Below are 19,855 nucleotides of genomic sequence, written 5' to 3' on the forward strand. Positions count from 1 at the left end.
GTCCTTAACAATTCATCAATTTCTCTTCTTAAAGCATAAACCCACATACTTTGGTTTCTAGGGATTACTCATGGAATTTACTTGGTGCACGAAGGTCTAAACATAACCCTACAATTGATTTCCATATATTACGTAGTAAGCACATATTTATAACTACTCAATTCATAAACCTAGCCTACTTAGGCACCAAGCAGTTGCACGAAGTTTTTGACCTCGATTTCGGTTTTCCAGGCCTCGTGACGGTGAATTTGGCCAAGAATTCGCAAGACATCATCGTCCTCACGCTAGAAATATCCTTCTCCTTCCTTCTCAAGCTTAGAGCAGCTTTTCTGAGGTTTCTAGGGTGTTTTACGACTTATTTAGGTATTTTAGAAAGATGGAGAAAATAGAATTTCTTGTAATTTACGTTCTGCCTCGCCTATCCCTCTATGGCGCCTGCTCACCCCAATCCTGGCGCCGCCACCCTAGAGGCATCTGGCCCACTATGGCGGGACAAGAGCCCAGATTTTTCCCAAATTTTGTTTCTCCTAAAATAACGACGATTTCGGGTTGTTACAGTAATAGACATGTATGGTCTAATTGGTCCATAAATTATAAAAAAAAAAAGAAATAAGAACACAATTTTAGCTTTGTGTTAAGGCTTCATATAAAGTGAAGTTAAAAGATGAATTTGAAAAACTTGCAAAACCTGATGAAGAACTATTAGCATATAATAAAGAATTGTCGTGCATAGTGTTTTTTCTACATCTTCTAAATATGATGTTGTTGAAAATAACATGTGTGAACTCTTTAATTTTTTTTGGATAATCAACCCTAGACATAAGTCAATTATTACTATGTTAAAGGAAATCATACATAAGATTATGAATAGGAATGTCGTTATGAGAAGATTCGTTAATAATTGGATAACATATGTTTCTTCAGTGGCAATGTTAATTTTAGAAGAAAATAAAAATGTCTCTAGGAAGTGTAAAATATTATCGAATGAGGATTCTGGATTTGAGATTAATGTGGGTGATGCTAGGTTTATTGTTGACCAAGTAAAAAGGGTACTTGTACTTGTAGAAGTTGGCAGTTCGATCTCCAAACATGCTATTTGTTTATTTTCGAAGGTAGTGTTATATCATAATGATCTACAAAATAATCTATTACTGCTATTTCTTCAAATCATACTGAAATAATAGCTATTCATAAAGTAAATAGAGAATATATATGATTGACATCAGTGATACATTTCATCAATGAAATAAGTGGCCTAAAATGTGATAGCAATGTACCCATAGTTCTATTTGAAGATAATAATGCATGCAAAGCCAATTAAAAGGATGCTTCATAAAAGAAGATAGAACGCAACACATTTCGCCAAAATTATTCTTCACCCATGATCTTTAGAAGAACAGTGATATTGATATACAACAAATTCTTTCCGGTGATAATCTAATGGATTTATTCATCGAATTCTTACTAAGTTCAACTCTTGAGAAGATGTTATACAAGATCAGAATGCGAAGATTAACCATCTGAATCACAATTTTTATTGGAGGAAGTAAATTACTCATTGTACTATTTTTTTAAATTAAGATTTTATCCCACTAATTTTCTGATAAGATTTTTATTGAGGCAACGAACAAATGCTTATTATTATATGCATTGTTTTTTATTGCTTAACTAATATTTTTTCCTACTAAATTTTTTCTAGTAAGATTTTTAGTAAGACAGATTATCTATTAAATGAACATCAAAATGGGAGTATTACAAATATACACAATTTATTGAATAAACCATCAATCGAATATGCATTTAATTGAATAAACATTCAATAAATAAATATAGGGAAAATGCATAAGTACCCCCAATCTATGCTCAAAGTCTCATAGACACACTTATACTATACTAAGGTCCTATTACCCCTCCGAACTTATTTTATAAATAATTTTCTACCCCTTTTCGGCGTACGTGGCACTATCTAAATAGATTCTAGTTCATTTGACAATGAGTAAAAATCAAATAATGATTAATATATTTATATATTTTTTATTTTCATTTGACCATGAGTCAAAAATTGAATAATAATAAATATTTTCTATATTTACTTTATTTTCATTTGAATATGAGTCAAAAATCAAATAATAATGTAAAAATGCATAAGTAACCCCCAACCTTCGCCCGAAAATGGGTAGAAAATTATTTATAAAATAAGTTCGGAGGGGTAATAGGACCTTAGTATAGTACAAGTGTGTCTCTGAGATTTTGGGCATAGGTTTGGGGGTACTTATGCATTTTTACAATAATAATTAATATCTTTTTACATTTACTTTATTTTCATTTGACCATGATCAAAAATCACATAATAATTAATATCTTTCTATATTTACTTTATTTTCCTTTGATCATGAGTCAAAAATCGAATAATAATTAATATCTTTCTATATTTACTTTATTTTCATTTGACTATGAGTCAAAAATCAAAAAATAATTAATATATTTCTATATTTACTTTATTTTCATGTGACAATGAGTCAAAAGCCGAATAATAATTAATATCTTTCCATATTTACTTTATTTTCATTTGACCATGAGTCAAAAATTGAATAATAATTAATATCTTACTATATTTACAACCCTTTTCTTGCCCAATTTCGTCATCTGATTCTTATATATAGCCCTAAAAATTATACCCCTAATACATATTACATGAAGTTGCCAGTCTTGTTGTTCATCTCCAAACTGAACCTTGCCCATTTTAACTAGTAAGCATTATTATTACTACTAGGATTTCTTGCCTAGTGGAACATCAATAAAAAATGTTAGTCATGCTTAGAATAACTTCGTGATTGGATACTCATTCCAATTAAAATGAGAGAAAAAAACACAAGAAATCAAGTGTTTTCGATCTTCATCTTGATTTTTGTCCCTTTTTCTCTCATTTGAATTAGAATTAGAATTCAATAATCTCACGAAGTATTTCTGAGTATGACTAACGACTTGTATTGATGTTCTGCTAGCCAACAAATTCTTTGTAATCTTAGCCCAGTTACCTTTCCCATGAAAATCCAATCCGCCCTGTGTTCATTCTCTATCCATGGATTTCCTTTCTTGTTTTTGCTTCCCATAAAATCTTTTTTAGATATTTTTGCAGCAAGTTGTAGTTGTGCTTTCTCAACTACAACTTCAATTTATGTTTTTTATTTCTCACGGCAGGTTTTGTGATTATGCCCTCATTGCTATTTTTTTCTCTCTTAATTTGAGAATTTAAGAATAATAGTGTCATTTTCACTTTTCCTAATATTTAATATTAGTTATGTAATCACTTCTTATTTTTTAGTAAGATAACTTGCCCTTTAGTTTATGTTACTAATCAATAAATTTATATGTAATTATCTTTTGAATAATCTGATTATTTGGATAATTTTTATATCGTCAACCAGTGCATATAACTTAAATCAATTTGTATTTACATCACAATAATTATTTTATCATACAATCATTAAGGTTTTTCTCCATTCAATATCTTTTATGTAAAATGTTCTCTTTTGTATGCCACGTAAAAGCTACTTTGTATTTATTACAATCAAGTACAAATAAGGGAAACTGTCTTTGGGATAAGGGAAGATATTCCAAATTATTTATGGAAAGAAGGTAAAGGATTATGACTATACTAACTATAATTTACCTTTTTTTCTACTGTGTTTTAGTATCCCAAAATATTATATGATAAATAAAGAAAATGGTGAAAATAATAGGTGAAACATTTCATAAAACTTCCTGAAAAAATATTTTTTCTTGGAGGGAAATGCACACACCTTATATTTCCATTAATTTTTTCTCGGTATAAATTGTCACGTAACATGTTTAAATATTGAATGTTATTTGCAGGGAATCAGGAGATCTCAGAGAGGAGTTCTTATGTTTGATCCTCTTGACACAGGGAAAACATCTTGGACAAAGATATTGCTACAAAGTGTGGATACGGGGAGAGTGAACGATTAACACAGTGCTTAAACGAGCTTGCCCATTCTCATGCTCCAACTACAATTTTCATCAATGAGACTGATGGGTAAGTAAATAATAGAATTGTCAAGATATTCAATCTCATTAATGAAAGTTGTTGTTGGAGCATGAGTACGGGCAAACTTAAATAAGCACCGTGTCAATCGTTCACTCTATCCATACAATTTTCCACACAACAAACTACAAGAAATATTCATAAATGTTGTCCCACACTCTGTAGCAACATCTTTGGCCAACAATGTTTTTCCTGTGTCAGGAGAACCAAGCAGAACAACTCCTCTCCAAGGCCTCCTATCACTGCAAATAATATTCAATATTACAACATGTTNAATTTTCCCCTTTCGATTTCTATTTGCATTTTTTTATTTTTTTCTTTTAGAAGAGCGTTATATGTTACCATACAACTTTCCACACAACAAACTACAAGAAATATTCATAAATGTTGTCCCACACTCTGTAGTAACATCTTTGGCCAACAATGTTTTTCCTGTGTGTCAGGAGAACCAAGCAGAACAACTCCTCTCCAAGGTCTCCTATCACTGCAAATAATATTCAATATTACAACATGTTACATGACTGTTTGTTACGAGGAAAAATTAAAGGGAATATGAAGTGTGTATGGCATTTCCCTCCAAGAAAAATATTTTTTCGGGAAATTATATGAAATGTTTCAAATTCTTTCGGCTTTTTTGCGGGTCTCTATTAAAAATTAATAATAATGAAACTAGCAAATTCGGAAATATTTTGTTGATCTTTTTTTAGAAGAATGCATAATAATGTCAAAATGTGTCGGTTGGAGCGAGTGATATTAAGTTGAAAGTTAAGATAATTATAAAAAAAATGACATTATTTTCTTCCTTTTGGGAAAATGATGAAAAATATGTTGTTGAAAAATAACTTCCATAGACCAAACATGCATCCACTCATCATCATTAGTATGCTAATATTTGAGAATCAACTATCTGGAGTACCCAGAGTCCCACACTCTGTAGCAACATCATCCCATTAAACCCTTGAATTTGTGTCCTTTTTAAGCTGAGTAACTAATTCAAGAAGAGGTTGTCACGATCCAAAATTGGACGTGATGGAACTTATCTATTCCTACCCAGACAAGTCAACCTCAACCCAATGAAAAGAAAGAAAAATGAAAGATAATGAAAGAACAAGATAAAAGCGAAAAACTTATTCGTTCTGTTCACACCCCAACAAAGGCGTATCTAGAGGGGGTGCCGTGGGTTCACGTGAACCCATACTCCCCCTCTAGGTCATATATAGTAGTGTTATATATTTTTTAAAAATATTTAAATATAGATGTGTGAACCCATGTTCAAAGTATCATATAATAATACGATGATGATTGGGTGCACATCTCTAAGTGAGGATAGAGATTTAAATCTTATATCTATCTTGTCTTTTTGAGTAACACCTTTTCAAGTGGTTATTAGTTACACTTTTGACGGTTTCAACTAATTTTGCTTTTGTTTTTTTTTTCTTAATCTTTCAAAATTTTCAAGTGTTACATTGAAATTTCCTAAAAAAATTAGCACTGTACATTTTTTATATAATTAAATCAAATGTGTATATTAAAATTTAAAACTAGTATTATTATATATTTTGAACCTATAATTTTTAAAATTTAATGATTCATATTAAGAACTAAAAATCAAATTAATCAAATTTATATTTAAGATATATTTTTTCATAATCGTGCACCCATTTAGCCGAAATCTTGGATACGCCTCTGCACCCCAAAACCATTTACACAACGACAAGGTTCACAAGTAGGTCAAACATAGGCATAAAAATGCATTAAATCACAAAAGTCAAACTTTTGCCGGAACCATTTTCCTTCGGCACAATATCACTAGCCGGAACCATTTCCCATCGGCTTTATATCATATCACTAACCAAAATTATTTCCCATCAGCTTTATATCATATCACTAGTCGGAGTCCAAAATCAGATTTAATGCACTCTAAACGTTTCAAAAGCAAAACAATTTGGTCAGTTGATATCTTACTTTTGCAATGAAATAACAAGATCTATTGATATTTATGAAAAGAAATATAAAATCTACTTCCAAATCAAATCTTATAGATATTCTTTTACTTTCACTATGTTCTTTATTTATCACTTATTGCATTAGGATACTAACACAATGTAAAAGAAAAGGGTTATTACAGTTAGTACAATTATAATCCTTTACTTCCTTCCCATAAATACTATCTGAAATATTTTCCTTAATCCAAAGACACATTTTCCCTTGTTTTCACTGAATTATAATAAATATAAAGTAAAGTAGCTTTTACACCATATAAAAAAGGTAAACTTTTAATATCGGATGATGTATAACATTAATCATACGATGGTAACATAGTGCTACCTTCGTTCAATTTTAGTTGTCATAGTTTCTTTTTTTAGAGTCAAACTATAAAACTTTGACTAACATTTTACGATGTATTTTTTCATCATATTGATATGCAAAAAATTGTAATTTAGAGTACTTTTCGTATAGTTTTTGAATATCTATTTTTTTTTTAAATATCAAATTAATGTAATCTAATTTAACTTTGAAAAAATTAGTCAAATTAACTTTTGAAAAGTGCACAATTAAAAGTGGACGGAAGTAATAGTAAATTTATTGATTAGTAACCTAAAATAAACGGTAAGAATCTGCATAAAAACATATTCCTTAATAATAAAATAAGTAGTAGTAGTAGTTACCATAACTGGTTTTAAAAAGTGAAAAAACACGCTTTCTATAAAATAAAAAAAAAAGAAAAAAAAGGAAACTCTCCTCCTTATATATACACTAATACTATTTTTCTTCATTTATCAAATTAAGAAAATTGTTTTTAGCCATGGATAGGAATTGCAGTGAAAATGGCAAAAGCATCAAATTGTTTGGTTTTGAGATCACTACAACAACAACGAGTTCTGCGGCTGAACTAACATCTGAAAAAGATTTCATGGGAAGGAAAATCAAGAAAGGAAATCGATGGACAGAGGATGAACAGAGAGCATTCTTGAAAGGATTGAATTTTCATGGAAAAGGAAATTGGAGTAACATTGCTAAGGATTTCGTGCCTAGTAGAACGTCGACACAGGTTGCTAGTCATGCTCAAAAGTACTTCGTGAGATTATTGGATGCTAAATCCAATTCCAATCAGAGAAAAAAACGCAAGAAATCAAGTGTTTTTGATCTTCGTATTGAAAAAACAGAGCATCTTGAAAAAACAGAGGATACACATAATCAAGAAACTCATAATGTGAAAAGTGTTCCAACAGCAATGCCTCTTACTTGGGTTTACATGTATCCGTATAATGATCATTATGCCTCTATGTCAATCAGTACTACTACATTCGACAAGCCATTTTCTGGGATTTCTTCTTCTTCTTCTTCTTCTTCTTCGGATAATAATTTGGAGTTGAAGTTATAGTCAAGAAGATATACACAAGGCTACTTAGTCTTTGATGTGTTTATTTGTATGGATATATTGTCTTATTGTAGTTGTATATTTCCAATATATGAAATGAAACCATAGTTAGTTCTTGATTCTTTCGTCGTCTTGCTGTATTCCACATCCACATTATCTAACTTTCTNGAGGATAATAATTTGGAGTTAAAGTTATAGTCAAGAAGATATATACAAGGCTACTTATTCTTTGATGTGTTTTTTTGTATGGATATATGTCTTATTGTAGTTGTATATTTCCGATATATGAAATGAAACCATAGTTAGTTCTTGATTCTTTTGTCGTCTTGCTGTATTCCACATCCACATTTATCTTTCTCTCTATCTCAGCCCAGCTTCAAATCAGTTAACAGGCGCCAAAACCAACAAGGATAAGCATAAGCAAAATCTCTGCAAGTCGGCAGTAAAGCCACAAACTAATCATTCTAAGACAATGAAAGTTAATCGGGGATTAATTGAAGCCCAGACAGTAGGAGAAAGGGAAGGAAGTGTTTAGTGAGAATCGACATTACATTTCTTGACACAAATTGTTAGTCATGCTTATACTAACTTCGTGAGATTATTGGATACTCATTCCAATTCAAATGAGAGAGAAAAAGCACAAGAAATCAAGTGTTTTCGATCTTCATCTTTATTTTTTGCCCCTTTTTCTCTCATTTGAATAGGAGTTAGCATCCAATAATCTCACGAAGTATTTTTGAGCATGACTGACAACCTTTATTGATGTTCTACTAGGCAAGAAATCCTTCGTAATCTTAGCCCAATTGTCTTTCCCATGAAAATCCAATCCTTTCAAGAATGCTCTGTGTTCATCCTCTTCCCATAGATTTCCTTTCTTGATTTTTCTTCCCATAAAATCTTTTTCAGACATTATTTTAACACTTAGTTGTAGTGGTCTCAACATCAAACAATTTCAATTTTATGCTTTGCTTTCTCACTGCACGTTCTGTGATTATGCCCATTTCTCCCCATTCCTAATTTTTTTTCTTAATTTGAGAATTCAATAACAATAGTTTAGATGAGAATTGGATTGCAGATACTCCACAGCTAACAATATCTGAGTCAGCCATTTGTAGAGTTTCTCTTAAGGAAAAACTAGACCCACTTGACACCAATGGTTTTGTTCTTCTCACGAAGATCAACAAGCTCCCAAGTATCATTCCTTACAATAGCTTCAATTTCAACCTTCATCGTCTTTCTCCATTCTTCTTCTCTAACAACACTCTCAAATGTTGTCGGGTCACATCTGCAAACAATGCCAAATGAGTAATTGAATCATCATTTACATTGATTCCTGGTACCTTATAGTCCAGCATCCACGTGGACTTTCTGCTAGCACGGCGAAGAGAATGAGCTGCTGCATCAGTTTCTTCTAAAGTTGCTGGTATAGTTTCAGCAGTTGGTGAAATTTCAGCAAGAGTTGGTAGAGTTTCAGCAGCTATTGGAGATGAATTCTCTGCACTTTCAGGCATTTCAGCCACTTCTTCGACTTCACTATCAAATACGATTGGAGTAGACTGTTGTATACTCCAGTCCCAAGGGTTTTCTTATAAAAAATAACATTTGCACTGATTACAATCTTCTTCGTTTGTGGATTAAGAAATTTATATGCCTTTGATGCTTCACTAACACCGAGAAAGATACACTTTTCGCTTTTGTCATCAAGTTTCTTCCTCTTCTCGTCTGAAACATGTGCATAGGCAATGCAACCAAAAATTCGTAAGTGATCGACAATTGATTTTCTTCTACTCCAAGCCTCTTCTGGAGTCATGTTTTGAACAGTAAATGTTGGACTTCTATTCAATACATGAGTGCTCCAGTTAATCGCTTCTGGCCAGAAAGCCTTTTGTCATTCTTCCTTTTGCTAGCAAACTCCACACTATATTGAGAATTGTTCTATTCTTTGTCTCTCATACACTGTTTTTTTGTGGTGTATAAGCAGTGGTGAGCTCTCTACGAATTCCATTAGATTCACAAAAATCTTCAAAGACTTTTGAGCAGTACTCACCACCACGATCAATTCGAACAGTCTTTATGGCTTTTCCCGTATAATTTTCTACACGAGCCTTGAAGCTTTTAAATACTCCAAAAGCTTCTGACTTTTCTGGCAAAAAGTACACCAAAGGTTTTCAAGAATAATAATCTGTAAAGGTAATTAAATACATTTTACCTCCATTAGAAATTGGTTTAATTGGGCCACATATATCAGAATGCACCATCTCCAAACAATCCTTCGCCCACCACGACTTCCCTTTTGGAAACTGAGAACGATGTTGTTTGCCAACAACACATTCTTCACAAACTCGGGAAGGGATGAGAATTTCAGGAAGGCCTATCACCATATTTTTCTCTTCGAGAGTTTTTAATCCACCAAAACCCAAGTTACCATATCTAAAATGCCTCAACCATGAAGAATCTTTTACTTTTGTTTTTAAACATGATTGAATACTCTCAATATTCATGGGAAATAACCTTTTTGAATTCATTTTCACAATGGCAATAGCTCCTCTATTAGAACTATAAATCTCACAAACACCTTTTCCAATGAGAATAAAATATCCTTTTTCTTGCAATTGTCCTACACTCAATAAGTTTCTTTTTAAGCAGGAACATATAGCACATTTGATATATTTCTTCAAAATCATTCTTCGCTTTAATTTTAATATCACATTTTTCCATTGCATCCACAATAGAACAATCACAAAGGCTAACTTTAGAACGAAAGCTTTCATTTAAATAGGAAAAACAAGACTTACTCCCACTCATGTGATTACTGNGGAAATAACCTTTTTGAATTCATTTTCACAATGGCAATAGCTCCTCTATTAGAACTATAAATCTCACAAACACCTTTTCCAATGAGAATAAAATATCCTTTTTCTTGCAATTGTCCTACACTCAATAAGTTTCTTTTAAAGCAGGAACATATAGCACATTTGATATATTTCTTCAAAACCATTCTTCGCTTTAATTTTAATATCACATTTTCCCATTGCATCCACAATAGAGCAATCACAAAGGCTAACTTTAGAACGAAAGCTTTCATTTAAATAAGAAAAACAAGACTTACTCCCACTCATGTGATTACTGCAGCCTGTGTCCTGAAACTAAACATCTTGTCCAGGCACTTCTTGTGCTTGTATTGCCATCAACAAGGTCTCTGTTTCCTTGCTTTCAACAAAATTGTACTTCTTGTCCTTCTCATTAGGTAGCCTAGTGTAGCAATCAGATTGATATTGACCAAATTTATGACATCGATAACATTCTACCTTTGATTTGTCGAATTTCTTTCCTCTGCCTTTGTCGTAGTCATCATTGACCCTAAAATTTCTGCCTCCATCTCTATGTCCATGGTCTCCTCTCCCTCTTCCTCTACCTCTTCCTCTAGAATTGGAAAAAGTAAAAGTAGAAGATTTCAAGACCCGCTCCTCAGAAGTTGAACTGCAATTCATCTTTTGTTCATGCACCAATAAGGAGCTTTACAATTCGTCAAGCGACAACTCATCTATATCTTTTGACTCCTCAATGGAACAAACAACATAATTGTACTTCGGCGTCAAAGAGCGCAATAATTTTTCAATAATTTTGACATCATCATCTTTTCGCCATAGAACCGCATTTTGTTGCTAATCTTTATTGTTCTAGCACAGTAACTAAAATAGAAAACATGTCTATTGTCCTTGAAGTATGAGGACCCACCACTGAAGCTGTTGAATATAAGCTGAGAGTCAAACTAAGCGTGATCTGGATGTTGAGTGTCTGAACCTACATCATGAAATGATGTAGTGCAAAGTATGTGTCAGTACTTGGAATGTACCGAGCATGCAAGATATAGATATGCTAAGCTGAACAAAGTATATAAGTTGAACAATGCATAACTGAGCAATAATATAATCTAAACAAAGATATAAATATGTACTGAAGTATAACTGAAAGATAAACTGAATGCAATGACCAAGAACTAATCATGAAGATAACATGTTGAACTGTATACTGAAGTAACTGCTAAAAACCTGGTCAATGCGCTAAGAGTCTGATTGTAGGAGCTATTATTAACCGACATAAACCACATGAACTAAACATGGAGTCCGATGTATACGCCCCATCGAAAGGACCCAATATACCTTGTCAGGGGTATAAAGACATGATTGTGGCGTTAGAGTAAAGTTTTAATGATAAACAACCTATTTCCTTGCAGGGAAAACGTATCATCAAAAAGGAAAAGAATCAATCATGGATCTCCATAAATCAAGTGAAGATTACCAATCAAGGATTTTGATTGATAAACAATCAATCAAGGATCCATGTAGAGATCCTTAGAATACACAAATCACGAAAGGCACTAATCAAGGAAGGTGAATATCTCGACAGCTAGCAATGAAGAATACAATGGTTGTATTCCAACCATCAATCAAGGAAAGTTGAAGATGCCAAGTCTACTATTAATCAAGGAAGCTGAATATTCAAATATAAACTGAAGAACACAACGACTATAATCTACAGTCAATCAAGGAAGCTACAATGGCTATAATCAATAAGGCAATCAAGGAAGCTGAACAAGAATTAAGACTGGAAGTCAGTCTTGAGCTTTATTCTTGGAAAATTAGGATCACTTGCCTTCTTTTCCAAGGATCAAATCTCTTGGGTTGCTATCTCTTCACAAAAAAGATTCGAGACTTCAAACACTATAAATAAAGGCTCGATTGACAGAAGGAAGTGTACAACAAGTCTGAATCATCTCACATTCCTTTCTCTACTTTTATCAAGCATTGTATTACCTAGTTCTATTGTGTAAACAAAAAAGAGAGAAGAGATAAATATTATTTGTAAGGCTTTGTATCAAAACAAAAAGAGAGTGAAACAAACACTGAGTGTAAACTGTTTACACTCATCCCTGTAATCACACCAAAAGTTCAACAGCTTGAAGAGAACACCCTTGCAATTCAAGGGAACTGGACGTAAGATCCACATTGGATCCCAACTAGTATAAAAACGTCTTGTGTCAAGTTTACTTTTCAGTTTTTTGATTAACTCGCTATCAGTAGTCGACTAAGGATCACATTAAGTCAACTACTCTTAAGGAAAAATCGAAAAACAACAATTCACCCCCCTCCTCTTGCACTTTCACACTAAAATTGATGCCCAATAGAGGGAACTTATAAACCTACGTGGGCACGTAGTTCTAGGACTTTGAGGGTATGTTGAACCCTAGTCCAACTCGGTGCTAAGTCTACTCCCAACTGAATATTCATGAAGTTAAAATGCACTAAATACTGAATACCTCAAACTGATATGCTAATTGAGAATACAACATTTATATACTGAAAATATAACATTCGATATCTGAAGCATGAATTCCTATCTGGTTAGCCTAACAAGTAAAATTCATGAATTAGGATAAATTTACACAAGCTAGGGTTCTGAGTTCTATGCAAGAAATTATACTACATTATCAAGAAACTAGTTTATTTAGATCAAAGGAACCGTAATCACAATAAATCTTGAAAATCTAAAAACCCAAGGTATGAACAATTTATGAGAATCTGAAGAACTAACTGAATTCTAAGGACCTAATGGGTTAAAGGAACCCACTAGTGATATCTCACATACCTGGTGACAAAATCAACAGAGAAATCTTTTGGATTTTGGGGCTGAACTTTGAAGAACACTATTGCTTGTTCTTGAAAGAAACTGACGCCTTTTTCTCTTCTTTTCTTTCTAACTTGGATGATTTTTGAAGAATGAGGGTTCTGGGTATGTCTGACTAGATTATTAGGCTTAGACTGAGTAAAACGACGTAGTTTATGCATCAACGATGTAGTTTAAGTGTTCCAACGCATAGGGAAAGGACAAAAACGACCCTGACTTAAAGCTGACGAAGTGCCACTCACAAGGGGATTGATGGGCCGTCGTTTGAACCACTACCCGTCAATTGGGTCGTGGTTCATGGCTTGCCTGACAAGGCTTCACTAAAATGAGCATAAATTTTTACTCCGAGCTTGAATTTATCAAACTCGGTGGCGTTGAAAAGAGGATTCAATTATCTTTAATTTGATAGGTCATGGGTCACCTAATTCATTTTGTGCCAAAAGATATAACCATTTGAAGTTGACCCAAAAGCCATTTTTCTCTACATGCCTACTGACCCTCACCTACGGCAAGACCTGTGGTCTGTAGGTCCAACCACAGACCGTACTGGTCGACCGTGGGTGGGATAAGAGACCTCTAAGTCTGAAACCCAATGACGGGACCCCACCTATGGTTTGTGGTCTAACACATGGTTCGTCGGTGGCTTTTGTTGGTTCTGACACCAGATCCTAGAAAGTTATATTTTTTCCATCTTCTCCAATCCGAGGTGTTACACATACAATCATACGTATTGGATCCCTTCACCTTTTAAAGTACGCACACGATAAAAATAACCTACAATTAAGGTCGCTTGCAATATCTTAGAACTCTTACCCAATATCTTTTCTCTTACCATATATTTTTGGAATTTCTTAATTTTTAAAATAATCTTTCTTTTACTATATATTTTAGGACTCCTTAATTATTAGTTCTCCTAATAAGTACTTGTTACTCTATATTTTAGGACTACTTAATTATTAAATTTCTTAATACATCTTATCATTTATTTTCCACTTCTTCTTACCATATATTTTAGGACACCATAATTTATTATTTATTAATTATCCTAAATTTTCTTACCATTTATTTTGGGACTCCTCAATTATTAATTTTCCTAGTACTTTTTTACCATATATTTTCCTCTTCCTCTTACCATCATTTGAAATATATTGATGGAATTAGATTTTCTAACAAGTTGATATAAAACTATGATTTGGTTGCTCAAAATTTTACATTTGTAACACCATACATTAATTAATTTTCCATATTTGAAGGATTTTGTATTTACACCATTGTCTATTTAATAGATTCATTCACTTCATTCTTACCTCAGGTAAATTTCAAGAACATAATATAAACATTAGTATATTGGGAAAATGGATGCTTTTGCAATGAAAAAATCATGTTCTTCTAAGGCTTCTAGCATATCGCCTGCCTCAGAAGAATCTCATGAAGTCATCACCAACACAAAGAGGATGAAAGAAAAATCCATGGAAGACACTCAATTGAAGACTAAGATTTTCTCTTGCAACTTCTGCAAGAAAGAATTTTCCACTAAGCAAGCCCTAGGGGGACACCAAAACGGTCACAAAAAAGAGAGGGCATTGTCTAAAGGGCAAAAGAAACTTGTTGGTGTTGTTCAACCTTTTGACCCTCCCCATTATCATCATTACTATAGCCCTTACTCAAAATTGAACTCACACATGTCATTTCACAGTTCTTTTACCAGTCAATCACCATTTGGTGTTAATGGAGATTCTTATGTCATTCATAAGCCTACTTTTTATCAAACATGGCCATGTTTTTCCAGATACAATTATCGATTTAACCCAGTGAAGTGGTCATCAAGCTCATCATTTTTTAGTACAAAAAATCTCCTAGGAAATAACAACAATGATATGATTGGAACTAGAGTTGATGCGTTGGAGAATTCCCTTAATTCGATATGATTGGAACTAGAGTTGATGCGTTGGAGAATTCCCTTAATTCTGAGAGCAAAAATTGTGTAGAAGGTTTAAATTTAAAGGATTCACACGCCAATATTGATGGTAATCTTGGTGGAAATAGTTATATGCAGATGAAATTGGAAGAGGAGCTTGATTTAGATCTAAAACTTTAATGTTATTTGTGCTTTGCTTTTATTAGAACCTATGGTACTATTTTAGCAATTTTAGTTAAATTTATTAAATCATTTTCTTCATCATTCATCCTTTTGTATTCTTTTTGGAAATTTGAAGCTTCATGCTAGACCAAAGAGATGTATCGCCTTTATCTTTATCTTATTATAACTTGATTTTTATAAGCCTAAATTGTAATTTCCATTTGTTTTGAAAGTCTCTTTATATTCAAATCCATGACACGACTATTTAAAAAAAGAATAGTTAATGCCAAAAAGGAAGGCAAGATTTCAGATGATATAAGTGAGATATGACGATTGATACTGAGATGTTATTGTTATTGTTTTTGTGTTGATTCATGACGTGTAAAACCTTATTCCAAAATATAGCTTTATAAGTCACCACTTGAAGGTTCTTAAAGTTGACATTTATTACCTTCAAGAGTATTGTGGCACCGAAGAACTTTCTTGGCCAAAGCTGTGGGACGTACGTAAGAAGTTCATCCCAATCCCTTCCACTAGAATTGCATTGTATACATAAAATCAAAATTAATTTTATATGTCTATATATCCTTTTAACTTTCTATATGTATGCTTTTTTATAATTTGAATTTATTAGTAAGAATTTCGGCTCCCTACTAGTCTTCCGCTTAGAAATTCTTCACCAATCATACAATTGAACCTAGTTTTACTAGGTTATTAACATAGATTGTTTTGAATTATGAGTTAAAGTTATTCTCTTTGAAAGTTGGGGATTTTTCCAAATCTACTCTTGAACCTTCCTTGAACTACTCCTACTTGTAGTAATTCATGTATCTTCTCCCTTTGGATTATGTCTTTGAATAATAAACGTAGGACACTATGTAAGATACAAAATTTGTAATGTAGGTCACCAAGTAGGACGAATGTTCCGTTTGTCAATTATATACAACTTTTAAGTGTCTATTTGTGCACATCAAAAGTTTGAGGACATAAATACTAGTTAAAGCCAAGTTAAAGGGCATGTCTATGTATTATGCCTATAATATAATACAACTACTTGTAGTAAATTAACAATAGCAAAAAGGATTATGGAAATGTAGAAGATGACAACCCGAAAGTTTGAAATAAAAAAATCGAAAGTCATCTACCAAGAGGCTAATAGCACGATAGTTTTGCCACTAAATTGGTGTACCTAAACATAAAATGTGTTGGCAGAAGATATGAGCGACTACTGGAGTAAGACGTTAACAGAGAGAAACTTGATCTTTTTCTATTACTTTAGAAGACAACGCTGCAAGTCTTTAAATAGAACTTGGAAAGAAACAAATTTAGAGAAAAAATAGGGCANACCTCATCCTATTAACAATAGCAGATGTTCTAGACAAATATCCTTGCACAGATTCATTTTCATTCATGAATAATGTTTCAAAATCCCGTATGAGAGTTTGTAATTTAACAGTAATTATCTTATCATCTCCAAAGTACTCTTGCTTCAGGATCTCCCATGCTTGTTTGGAAGTCTCAGCAGTTGATATGCGAGGAAAAATTTCATCATCAAGAGCCTGCTGGATCGTGAAAAGAGCTTTTGAGTCTCTCTTCCGATGTTCTCTCAGCTGGTTTGTATTCCCTTCTGGAATTCCGGTCTCAACTATATCCCATAGTTCTTGAGACTTGAAAAAAGTCTTCATTTTTAGACTCCAGAACTGATAATTTTCCCCTTTGAAAATTGGAATTAGAGGCTGCGACGAAGCTGCTGTCCCGTTTCCTGCCATGGAAATTATCTGATTCTCTGGAAAAAAAATCTCACAATATTTCACTATTTTTCTCTCTTACTATACCAATCCCTGCTTGAGGAGAGGATGGATCTTAACCTGGAGTAAAGCTTTGATACCAAGAATGTTGGCAGAAGATATGAGCGACTACTGGAGTAAGACGTTAACAGAGAGAAACTTGATCTTTTTCTATTACTTCAGAAGACAACGCTGCAAGTCTTTAAATAGAACTTGGAAAGAAACAAATTTAGAGAAAAAATAGGGCACTAGTTTAGCACTAACCCATGACCTGCTAACTAACTATTATCAACTAATTAGGATTCCTAGAGCTAGTTAACTGAAAACATAAAAGACTCCTAAAAGTACTGCCACTAACAACATTAAACTTTTGAATCAGTCAACTAACAAAATGTCTAATCATCATATCATATATCACATATATATATATAAACGAGAATCTTAGGCCCGCCTACGTGATGCCACCACAAACAAGAATTCCCTTTTAATTTATTTATTTCCAAAACTAGCCTTCCCCTTTCATGAAAAGTTGTGACATTTATGAAATAATGTTGTGACTTTTATGAAAAGTTGTGACTTTAATGAAGAGTTGTGACTTTTATGAAGAGTTGCGACTTTTATGAAAAGTTGTGACTTTTATGATAAGTTGCGACTTTAATGAAGAGTTGCGACTTTTATGAAAGGTTGTGACCTTTTCGAAGGGTTGCAACTTTTTCAAATAGTTGTAACCTAAAGGAAAAATCGAGCCCACTGAATGCATAATGTCTCCTTAAGAAAAGCATTTCCTCTAGTACCCGAGGTTTAAAGAAATAGATCCTCTCAGGATGAAACGATTTTATTCACCAGTGTAATGATACAAAAACAAAAGTGTCGGTGAGTCACTCAATAGGAGCAAAGTACACAAATATTTAATTGTGCAGAGAAAGAAGAAGAAGAAGTTCAAAATCAAATATTTAACTGTGCAGAAGAAGAAAAAATCATGTTCTAAGGATTCTAGCAAATCGCCAGCCTCACAAAAATCTCATGAAGTCATCACAAACACAAAGAAGGATGAAAGTAAAATCTATGGAAGACTCTCAATTAAAGACACATGAACTATCATCTAGTAGAGCACTTCTTGATCTCAAAGTCCGTAATGATTACAATAAAGAGAAGAATATAAATTGTTCAAATCCTGAACTCATGAAAGAAAAAATTGTGGAAGACACATGAATTATCAGAAGCTGTTGAAGAACATCTTAGTCTCAAAGTCAATAATTGTTGCAACAACGACAGGAATATTAATTGTTCAAATCTTGGACTAAATCTTTTTAATTCAACTCCAGCTCATTGTCTAAAAGTAATCCCAATTATTATCATCCTTACTCAAAATTAACCTCACACATGCCAGTTTAAAGTTCTTTTACCAATCAATCATCATGTGGTGTTAAAGGAGATTATGATGTCGTTCATAACCCTACTTTTTGTCAAACAGTGCCATTTTTTTCAGGATACAATTATCAATCGAACTCCGAGAAGTTGTCATCATCATCATATTTTAGTACAAAGAATTACCTAGGAAATACCAACATTGATATGATTAGAACAAGAGCTGATGCGTTGGAGAATTCCCATAATTTTGAGAGCAAAAATAGTGCAAAGGTTTTAAATATAAAGGATTCACCAATCAATATCATTGATGATAGTCTTGGTATAAATAATTATATGCAGATGAAATTGGATGAGGGGGATGTAGAAATGGATAATAAAGAAGAAGAGGATATAGCTTGATTTAGATCTAATGCTTTAATGTTAGTTTGTAGCCTGCTTTCAATATTTTTGTTGTTTTTGTGCTTTGTTTTTATGTAGAATTTATGATATTATCTTAGAAATTCCAGTTGAATTCATTAAATCATTCTCTTCCTTTTTTTATTTTTTGGAAATTTGAAGCTTCATGTTAGCCCAAAGAGATATGTCGTCTTTTTCTTTTTATATCTTATTATAACTATACTTTTATATGCCTAATAGTAATTTCCATTTAATTTGACAAAAATATTTATATTCAGACACATGAAATGACTATTAAAACAAGCTTGGTTAATTCAAAGAGGGAAGGCAAGACTCGGACAATATAGGTGAGCGATTACGACTTGGATTGAAATGTAATTGTTATTGTTTTTTTGTATTGATCTATGATGTGTAAAATCTTATTTCATAATATAGACTTAATCCCCACTTGAAGGTTCTTAAAATTGCATTTATTATCTTCAAGATTATTGTGGTACTGAAGACTTTGACAATTGCATGATTGCTTTCCTTGCCAAAGCTTGGGGACGCAGGAAGTTCATTCAAACCCCTTCCGCTAGAAATTACATTATATACATAAAAATAAATTATTTTAGACGTATATATAGCACAACATATATTCTCTTGACTTTTATGCATTATTTGTTTTTTTATATTTTGAATTTCTTGATAAGAGTTCTGGCTCCCTACTATTCTTTTCCTTGCAAATTCTTCACTAGTCATCTTTTTGAATATCTCCAATAATTGAACCTAGTATAAATATGTTATTATGTCTCCTTTAAAGATAGATTGTTTGGATTATGAGTTTATGTTACTGTCTCGGAGAGTTGGGGATTTGTCCCATATCATCTACTCTTGAACCTCCCTTGACTGACTATTACCTGTAGTAATTCAATTATATCTTGTATTCTAATATTAATTTAATTAGTTCTTAGATCATATTCAATGGTTCTTACTTCTTAGAGTTAATTGATTGCATTTTAATTCAAGATCATCCTTTCTTTCTTCATATTCTAGATTTTAGATCATTGGTTGCATTTTTATATGTCTAGGTAATCAATGGTTCT

At 32.6% G+C, this 19,855-nt stretch overlaps 2 protein-coding genes across 2 annotated transcripts; both read left to right on the forward strand.

Annotated features, from left to right (window-relative positions):
- Window positions 1-6,872: 6,872 nt before the first annotated feature.
- LOC125845948 (probable transcription factor At5g61620) lies at window positions 6,873-7,451 on the forward strand. The gene has a single exon (XM_049525431.1). The coding sequence runs from the start codon at window positions 6,873-6,875 to the stop codon at window positions 7,449-7,451; it is 579 nt and encodes a 192-aa protein (XP_049381388.1).
- Window positions 7,452-14,491: 7,040 nt separating this feature from the next.
- On the forward strand, window positions 14,492-18,773 carry LOC125845949 (zinc finger protein 1-like). Its single transcript, XM_049525432.1, has 2 exons — window positions 14,492-15,034; window positions 18,609-18,773. Exons 1-2 carry the CDS (start codon window positions 14,492-14,494, stop codon window positions 18,771-18,773), a joined length of 708 nt encoding a protein of 235 aa, XP_049381389.1.
- The last annotated feature ends 1,082 nt before the right edge of the window (window positions 18,774-19,855 follow it).

Source organism: Solanum stenotomum, chromosome 11 (genome assembly GCF_019186545.1).
Source record: "Solanum stenotomum isolate F172 chromosome 11, ASM1918654v1, whole genome shotgun sequence".
Lineage (NCBI taxonomy): Eukaryota > Viridiplantae > Streptophyta > Magnoliopsida > Solanales > Solanaceae > Solanum > Solanum stenotomum.